The following is a 10,084-nucleotide window of genomic DNA, read 5'->3' as shown; positions in this document are numbered from 1 at the left end:
AAAAAAAAAGCACAAAAAAATCCCCTCACAGAAACAAACAAACAAACAAAAAGCAGGAGTTGGCTGGGAAATGAAGTAAAATGGCCAAGAAAGACAAAAGAATGATTTCCATCATCTTCAGCAGATCTCTGGTTGGAGTTCTCTGCTGCTTGCTGTGTATTAAATCATTGCCACAGCATAGTAGAAGTGTGTGGGTAGTTTGAGGTTTTCTTAAGCAAGTTGCACATCTTAAGCTTTGATACTGATCCATCTCCTGGCCTTTATGCTTGTAGCTCGTTTGTTGAGAAGTTTACTGAATGGAGGAAACATACCTTTTCGTATTTCTCTATTTAAAGGAGAATGGTATCTATCTGAAGCAGTAGGTCATTCATTCCTTATCTATCCAGCTGTCTCCTGGTACTCATCTATGTCATGATTAGTACCACATTATCAAAAAAGAGCAAGGAACTGGAGAGAATTAAGGACCCATAAAAGGGAAAATCAAAGACAAGCCAACATGACAAAAATTATATGATATGAATAAGATGCTTAAGCTTTGATTAGTAAGAATAAGACAGTATAGAAGTCAAGGAATATTTGATTCATGTGAGAGCTTCAAAACTGTAGCAGATAAAACATTAGCAGCAGATAGAAAGTATTCTAAAGGGCAAACTCTCATGTTCAGGAGGAAGGCTGAGATTATCTCGTAGGTCTTTTCCTTCTCCATCCTCTGTGCTTCTTCAGTTACTGTCCACCGTATGTACCTCTCCTGCTGCACTGAAGCCCCTTAGATACATAGATGAAATGGCTGCACATTCTTGACTCTTTAAAGCTCTCTGGGACACAGTTTCATATTTGATGGTCTCATGAGAAAGAGAAGCTTTAGAATACTAATGCCTGGCATAAATCATTACTCTTTTTGCAAGCATGCAAATATAGGCCATTAGTTCATCATGAATGTATTTTTATTTCATTAGAAACAGCAGTGTTGATGAAAAGCTGCAGTAATAAAACACTTAATCATTATAAAGACATTTTCACCTAAGCTTGTATGAATTCAGATGGAAAGAGGTAAGTATTTTCAAAATGTTTGGACATGGGCTTCTGCAACGATCTTTTATTGCTTTGGAAGATGGCAGATTTGTACGTCAGAAAATTTACTGAGACTCAACACCCTAATTTTCTGTGATCTTTCATTTTAAATTCTGTTGAAATACTTTAAAAAATGAAGAATGCTTCTTATATACATTTATTTTTTTTCCTTTCTTGTTGCTGATTTCTTAATTTTTTATCTGGATATGGAGTTACTTTTTAAGCATAGGGGTCTTGTGGTTCGTTGTTTTGAAAAATTCTATAGAAACATTACCAAATATTACCTAATTCTGTGGGACAGTTTTGCAGTTTTATTGTATTAAGCAGAGCTGTCTTCAGCAGGTGGCTTATTTAAATTTAGAACTTTTCAGAACGCTCGAGCTCGATATTAGGGAGGCAGAATCAGGCCCTGTAGTTTTCGCCTGGGTTGTCTCATTGCATTTTATTCTTTCCTTAGTTATCAAAGTCTTTATTGGTTTGAATACAGTATGAGCAGGAGAGTTGGGGGTTCACTTTTAGAATTCCTCTTCTTTTTTTCTGAGATATTACGCCTACTAGAGTTATTTAATGTAACTTTATGAGATGCATTATACTAATTATTTTGACTGCATTATTAAAACAACATGTTCAGTCCTAATATTTAGGATTACAGCAATTTGAAATGTAAATTTCACATCCGTAGAGTTTCATTCTTATAAGAGATATAGTGTGAGAGTTTTGCGTATTATATTTAAGCAATAGATATGAACTGACCTTGTTAAAGAACGATTACTTGGTTTATCACTGCTTGCCTTAAAAAATATCCCCATCTTGAGAAAAAGGAAAAAGAACTTGTGGGGCAGGACTTTACACACTGACTTTTTGGACGACTGTTGTTATGAATATCACCCACGCTCAATGGGTAATCAATTAGATCTATGCTTTCTTTGCAGCTCTTTCCAAACACTTTTTTCTCCGAGCCCCGCCATTCTACTCAGCATGCTGCGGTGGGTCCTGTCAGCACCCTGCATCCCCCACTGCTTTTCCAAGTAAGTTTTTATGCTTCATCAGTAATGCTTGAGTTATTCTGTAAACCAAAGCAGCAGGATTTAATGTGTTCTGGAAAGCTAATTGGTGATGCAATGGCAGCGGCTAATTCCTTAGTAAAATCACAGCAATCCTATTCAGAAGGTTTCCAAAGATTTATCAAACTTAAGTACACTGGGCAATTGTGAGAGATTTCTAATGGCATTGAGACACCCAGACAGAGCTAACCTAGGAAATCTCCTTGTTTTCAGTTTACTAGAAAAGGTTCTTTTAAAAATCAGTAACTCTTTAAAATCTGTCAATAAACGTTTGCAAATAAGAAAAGAGCTGAAAGATCATAAAATGGATGCTGCATTTTAATGTCAGGGGAAAATTATGATTCAGGAAGCTCTAGCATTATTTAAATAAAATAGTCATTCTTTTTGGAGCAGTCAAATGCATGCATGTGTTTAATTTGTTTTTCTTTTATTTAATTATCATATAAAAATGTGAAGACAAATGTTGAGGAGAATTTTTGCCAGTGTACCCTTTGCATCCAGGATTGAAAGCTGAGATACATTGCCATTCAAATCTAAATTTAACCTTGATTATGAAGTTTGCATGTCCTGTTGTAAGAACATATATTCTTAATTTTACATGTTTATGGCTCAGAAGCATACAGAAGACACATCTTCTGGTCTTTCAAAAAGGAGAAAAAGCACAAATCCTTTGTCAAATCCAAGTGGAAACTGGAGTTCATGCGTGCTTTAGTGTATATTTTTTTATCACAGTTACACTCAGACCCTTCCTGACTACTTGCATGTGTTTTATGAACGTTTCAGAAGAGCAGTTGCTAAGTTGAATGATTCTTGACAAGTGAGGCAGCAAATGCTGGCAGTTTAATGAGCTGCAAGTTTCTGAGCACCTCTTTAGGGGGCTGACACTTTCCCACAGAGCATTTTACATGGCCCCGGCTCTCCCACAATGGCTGACAGCACCATGACCAATCACCACTTTCACTTTACTCATCCACACGCGACCTCACCACAATTTTTCACTGTGCAGATGAACTTTAGGAACCATTTCACATTGAAAAGGCCTGGGCAGGGGTCAGTTGCCCTTTTGTATGGCCATAAAGCAATACTCTGTGTGCCAGTCTTTTCTCCTGTCTCACATTCCAAGAGATTTTCGGGACACCATTTAAAGCACTTGACTGAAAAATAAAGCAGTGAATGAAACTGACTTTTATAGACTCATTCTAGCTCATCTTCCCATATAACCCTGTCTACCTGAAAAGGGATTTAGTGGATGAGCTGAGTGTATACAGGGACTTGCTGAATACATAGGCCTATTATCAACTGTGGGGATTGTTTATTAACCAGGACTGATACACTACTATTTTGGAAGTGACCTATTAATTGTCCATTTAACTAGAATGTATTGAGTTCAAATGAAAAAATGGAAACCATGACTAAAGCTTTTACTTGCTCCTTCAAGGTGGTCTCTGCCATGAAGGCAAATGAAGATTGTTGCACAGATTAGGGGGGACATTTATCACTATATACTAGGATACAAACAAAAGTCTTAAAAAAGAAAACAACAGACACACACAAAAAAATAAACTGGCAACATAGGGAAAGTTTGGTAACAGATTCACATTCATGTCAGTAGAACATGAAGTCTTTTGATGCATGTTCACAGCAACAGGTTTCAAACTAACTAACTAACTAACTTACTAAGTAACAAACTAACTTACTTAATTTCAGTGGAGTTTTTGTAGTGAATGAGTGAGTGTTTCTGGCTTACTGAAAAATCGTTTAACTGACTAACAGAAATGTACTTTTGAGTGCAGAGTCAGAATACATCTTGAAATATGGGATGTTCTTGAAATCTAGGCTACTGAACTGGGGATAAGTATTTGTTATCTCAAACATGAGTCTCAATTTTTTTGACTCAGTGATGGATGACCCAGCAGTTGCTTTCTGCTGCTTGTCATTGTTCTGTTTATGATTAAATTTTGTCCAGTTAGACTTTTAAAATCAGTCATGTATTGTGCCTTAGAGTGTGTACATTCTTCACTATTACATTACTCTAATGCAAGTGTTAAGCTGTACCCTGCATGCTGCCTGTAGAGGAATTAATTGGCACCTCAGGAGGCAGGCAGGAGGTTGTTTCTTTGCTGATTGACTGTGAACAACCAGCCAGGCAAGACAAATTTTAAGGGGTCACGTAATCTGGCATCCTGTGTCCTGGGTTGACAACTCCATTGTGGAATTCATCCTGGGTGTCAAGGGCTAGCCCTGTGAAGCTCACTGGTATCTCTTGTCCTGTGAGAGAACGTACCAGCTCTTCCACTGTCATACTGTATCTTCTAGCACACTTTATAACTGCTGATGATTCATCAGAAATGACTTGGAGGCCCTCTGGAAAAAGGAACCTAAATTCCCCATACTCCAGTGAGATGTACATAAAGCACAAGTAAGGAGGAAGGGCTGGTGTTTGGTGTTTGCAACCAGCTTTGTGAGCAGGATCAGATCATGGTGGAGAGGCTTGAAGGAACTGTGCTCCTCAGAGAAATATGAACCCAGCTTGCCCTTTACAGAAACCTCCACTGTGACATTTTGACTTTTGTTCTGCAGATAGTTTGTTTTGGTTTGGGTGGAGAGTCACTGTGTGATAAATATGAGGACAGTAGCCAGTAGGTACTGGCTTTTTTGTATCTGGTTCCAAATATTATTTTGAAGGCTGAAAAACATCCATATAAATTTATACTTCTTAATACCATAACATTTTAAAGCAAAATAATTACTTTTTGCCAGACACTGTTATAAGGGACAAATAGGAAGATGGTTTCTTAAGGTGTGGAAAAGATTTAAAAAGGCATGCCTAGTAGAAGCTGTTAAAAGCAGTAGTTCCTAAACAGTAGAGTTTGGCAGTGATTTTTAGGGAAAGATCACTGTATACTTGCTCAGCTATTATTATTCATCCTGTGCTGGTCACACTTGAAGTCAGGATACATGGGTAATGTATATAATATCAAACAAGTAGAACGTGTGCCATGGAAGTAGCACAAGTCAACTTTGCAAGACATACATATACACACTTTAATCTTTCATTGTCGTACCTACACTGTTCTACACTACCCTCTGTGTATGTGTGGGTTTTTTTTCTCTACTGCTGTTTAAAGATACATGTACTCCTGTGTATTTATGTATAATATACAGAATTTGCCATGTGGTGTAGCCGCAAGGAACAGTTTGTGAAAACTGCATCTGGATTTGATTAGTGTTTTCAAGAACGCTGCGTTTATTTAACGAATGTATTTAATTCGTCTCCACTACTTTCACGGTTGACTAGAATAGACCTTTTCATGAAAGAAATGTACAGTGTTTTCAAAAATCTGGTTTAGATAAGAGTTTTGCCATTGGCTTTGATATGGAAATGATTAAATCCTTGGCAGAAATTGAACAGCAGCACACCTTTGCAGCTCTAAACTGGGACATCAGTCTTGACTGGTGCTTGTGGGAAGGTGTCATCAACAGGACAGTTTACACCTTTAAAGTCCAAATTGCAAGTGACACAAACCAAAGCCACCTTTGTGGCTGCCCTCTCACGGAAAGGTCATAGGTGTCTGTCTGTATGGTATGGCATGAATCAAAGGACTGCTCTTTGTAAGTCTCATGCAATTTCATCTCTAATGCTTGGTGACAAGCCCTATTCAACTCTCAGATACTGCTCCCTGGGTGAGCATCTGGGGAAATATGTGACTGCTGGAGGCATGCCAAGCTTCACTAGGACTGGACCCATGTCTGTGGGAGAGGGAGCACGAGAAAGCATTAGGTCTTTGGGATTTACTGGGCATGAGGAAGGCAAAACATTTATTTGGATTTATTTTTCATGTGCTCTTTGTGAGGCCAATGAAGAGACAATGTGAGTACTTCCACTTTTCCACTGCAGTTCTGTCCCACACATTAAAGGTTGTTTTCTAGGGTAGGTGTAAATCAAGTGGGTATGATTGAATTCATTGAAATCTGCCTTACTAAGGACTTGCTATGGGATGTCAAAGGAATAAGTTCAAGTACTTCCCAAATCCTCTAATAAAGAAATTGCTGTGGTTTCCAGAATAAGTAAGTGAATGGACAGGGATTTTCTGAGAAGTAGTTCACTCTGAAAGCCTTTCATTATTAAACAAAACTAAAGAAAGCCTATTTAGATTTGTTGAGTCAGTGTTACAGACCACTTTTTATCTGGTTCTGCATCTCACACAAGAAAATGAACTCCTAGTAAATCTTACTGTGGTTTACTCGATGATAATGTGCAAAAGAAAGCAGAGTAGTTTCTCCCTGTATTTGAATTTTACAGTAGTATGGGTCCAGTGTTAATGTTCCTCTATGAACTCATCTGATTTACTCTTTACCATGTCAAGGGGAGACTCTTTAACACTGACAACACCTCTAGATCCAAGAGAGGATTTAGCCCTTAATGAACGTGACTGAAGCATTACGACACACTTCTAACACCAACAAATCAAAAGTGGGACAGTGGTCTGCTAGCATTTTAACGAACAGCACTTAATATTTCTCTAATATATGTTAGTTATTATGTGAAACTCATTTATTTCCACTAGGAGAGGAAAGTGTCCTGCCTCTTCTGACCCAGGAGTCTAACTCCAAAGCCCGGAGAGGTATATTAAGAAGAGCTGTCTTTTCTGAAGACCAGAGGAAGGCTTTGGAGAAAATGTTTCAGAAGCAGAAGTATATCAGTAAAACAGACAGGAAGAAACTGGCCATTAACCTGGGCCTAAAAGAGTCTCAGGTAAGGAATGACAGAAAACTTTTCATCCTTTTGAAGAAAAATCTTTAAAATGGCCTTGAAGTGGGAAAATTAAACAGCATAGAGCAAGCCCTGAGCTGCTTCAACCCAACCTCCGTACCAGGGAACATTGTGGAACAGATCATCTTGAGTGCAGTGACACGGCAGGTGCAGGACAACTGAGGGATCAGGCCCAGGTAGTGTGGGTTCATGAAAGGCAGCTTCTGCCTGACCAGCCTCATCTCCTTCTATGATTGAGTGGCCCGCATAGTGGATGAGGGAAAGGTTGTTGATGTAGTCTGCCTAGACTTCAGCAAAGCCTTTGATGCTGTCTCCCAGAGTATTCTGGAGAAGCTGGCAGCCCGTGGCCTGGATAGGTGGAGTGTACCTGGGTAGTTACACTCTTTGCTGGGAAAAAAATGGCTGGATGGCCACAACCAGAGATTGGTTGTGAATGGAGTTAAATCCAGCTGGCAACCGATCATGAGTGGTGTTCCTCATGGATTGGTATCAGGGCCCATCCAGGGGATTTTGAAAGTGCTAAAGTAGACACCTATTTCTGGAGTGTGGCTGAAAGAGAGTGAGAGTTGACAGTGTGATTGAATTCTTTGCATTTGGCAGCAGTAAATGTGCTTAAGATATGTATGGCAGGAGCTGTCTGTGAGCAGAAAAACCTGAGAATGGTGATGAGAGCCCTTCATCTTTTTTTTTTCTTGGAGATTTTCAGAACTTGACAAGGCCCTAATCAGTTAAATCTAACTTTGCAATTGGTTTCATTTTCCATGGAAGATGAGATGTTGTGATTGCTTGCAACCTGAATGACTCTGACTCCATCTCAAACCAGCTACAAACAATAAAATAAGCAGTATGAACGGAGCTGTCATCTCTGCAGGATAAACTATTTTGTTTCAATGAAAATGTGCAATTGCACTCACCAGTGAGCTTCCTAAAGAATCCTAGCGTATAGTCAAATTCCTAATATCACAGCTGTTTTTACTGAGATTTTCTTCTACATTCTTGATATTCAAAAGAGCCCTGGGAAATAAGAAAAAATGGAGTGAGACACAGATAACTACCACAACAGAAAAATAATTTTTATATTGATAGACTAGATGATACCCATGTCTAATTATTTTTTTCTCATAAAAAGAAGAGCACCATGTAACCACGAACCATGAAGTTTAGTTCTTCAGGTATCTGACTGACTGTACTGGAGTAGCGGTTCCTGCCAGCTAAGGCAGTGACTCTCAGTCCTTTGCAGGTGTATCCCCTTTGTCTTTGTATCAAGTATCTGAATTCTAGAACTTCATGCAGAGATTTAAGAGAAAAAAGAATATCAAGTGAATAATCTGATTGGATTCCCTTCCACAAATGCTCACTCCTTCTCTTAATCTAACAGTTCCTAAGCACATATTTCCCTAAGCTTTTCCCAGCATTTCATTAATGTCTTTGAGCACCCATGCTTTGTAAATAAAAGTTTCTAAAAAAATGAATTTTATTTCAGAAGCACATGGTTCTAGCTAACCCCTTGGAAAACTGTGTTTAGACAGATAAAATATCTTTAAATTGTAACTTCTGTGTCATTTTGAAGCTTTATGATGACCAAGCTTTGCTTGCAGATGGGACAATCTTAGCTCTTATAGCCTCTTTTAAAAAGAGTATTTCCCATTGCTAGTATTATCACCTATTTTGTTAATGACAGTGCTAGTTTACACTGAGAATTCTTATCTGTCTAGAAAGATGATACTGAGGGAGACTGCAAAATCCCTAGCATTGGTCTTTCATCTTTCCAGTTTACACCAAATAATCACTTGCTTGAGGTAGGGAAAGTCAAAGACAAATATTTAGCTCAGCTGTAGCATATAGGAATTGAAAAATGCTCAGCTAATGTCAATCAGTCAGCTTAACTGGATCTGCTATAACATCAAATAAAAAGGAACATGAAACTAAGGGGATGGAAAATTGAAAAAAACCCAAACATGTAAAGGCAATGTTATTTAAAGAAAAAAAATGCTAATAAACTCTCATTAACTTGCAAACAGGTAAAAATTTGGTTTCAGAATCGAAGGATGAAGTGGCGAAACTCCAAAGAAAAGGAAGTGCTTTCAAACAGGTGCCTCCAAGAAGGTCTTCAGGAAAACTACCTCTCACAGTCCGCCATGAATTTTGCCTCCTCATGTCCCTCTGTGTGGGAAGTGTCACAGGAGCAGACAAGTCCAAGGTGGAGGGAGAAGTCTCCAGGAAATTCTGAAAGACTGGCTAGTATACAGCCACCTCCAAGAGCAAACTCATCACAGAGCCCATTGTATTTGTATCCTGAACATGACGCTGCAAATAAGGCAGTTACATCATCAACCTAAGAAAGTAGGGCCAGTTTGTAAATTGAGTGGAGAGTGCAGGCTTCAAATGGGAGGTCTTCTGAGACTAACAATATTTGGACACTGTAAAGCTAACTAGTTATGCCTCCTAAATTTGCTAAAGTCTAACACCATTAAAATGACAACTAATGATTTAAGAAATATTTTTCAATACTCAGTCTTTTCATGTCTCTTTTCCAGTCTTGTAATGACCTTAAATGTGAAATAGAAATTGATGGCAAGTAAAACAAAGTGAAGCTGAAGTTTTGCTCTGAGTTAACATCTGCACTGTGTATAGATTTTCATTAAAACACACTGATAGAAAACCACTCCTATCTCTCATTGCATTTAGAACAAGCAATTTATTTTATGCATGAGATGAGAATAACCCTGTTTCCCCGAAGATAATAAGTTGCTTTGGGTTCTTTTTGAGATTGATTAAATGACACAGTAGGTGTGTATTAGACAAATGTAAGCATTTTTAGTATGTTTCCACCATCTGTCCTCACCTGTATCAGTATCCAGCTAGTTGTAAATAGCGCAGTCGCACATCAGCTGATAACCATAGTAAAGTATGCAATAAAAAGACAAACAGCCAATAAAATGGACTGTGTTTAAGCCACATTGATTTGGATGCATACTGGGAAATAGAATTCACTAACTCCTTTATTTTTTTCTGTGGGTTAAAACTGAAACTGTTCTCAACTCAATTTCAGTGGATTTTGTCAGATTATTAGTGCAATCTCTTATAATCTGTGCTGTATTTCAAAATTGTGATGGCTATATGCAGAATTATTGTCCAAATGGACGAGGCAAGAGAGCTAAAATTGGAAAATCTA

At 38.2% G+C, this 10,084-nt stretch overlaps 1 protein-coding gene across 1 annotated transcript in view; it reads left to right on the top strand.

Annotated features, from left to right (window-relative positions):
• The window catches only part of DBX2 (developing brain homeobox 2), a 17,348-nt gene extending 7,774 nt beyond the window's left edge, over nt 1–9,574 (top strand). Inside the window, exons 3-5 of the mRNA XM_010707371.2 lie at nt 1,985–2,099; nt 6,704–6,891; nt 8,931–9,574. Of these exons, the coding sequence (XP_010705673.1) occupies nt 1,985–2,099; nt 6,704–6,891; nt 8,931–9,248 (621 nt within the window). The 3' untranslated portion in view covers nt 9,249–9,574. The remainder of the gene's footprint in view (nt 1–1,984; nt 2,100–6,703; nt 6,892–8,930) is intronic.
• The last annotated feature ends 510 nt before the right edge of the window (nt 9,575–10,084 follow it).

The sequence above is a fragment of the Meleagris gallopavo genome, chromosome 1 (assembly GCF_000146605.3).
Source record: "Meleagris gallopavo isolate NT-WF06-2002-E0010 breed Aviagen turkey brand Nicholas breeding stock chromosome 1, Turkey_5.1, whole genome shotgun sequence".
In the NCBI taxonomy this organism is placed as follows: Eukaryota; Metazoa; Chordata; class Aves; order Galliformes; family Phasianidae; genus Meleagris; species Meleagris gallopavo.
The sequence above is the reverse complement of the archived record's forward strand: the minus strand, read 5'-3'. Positions and strand labels throughout refer to the sequence as shown.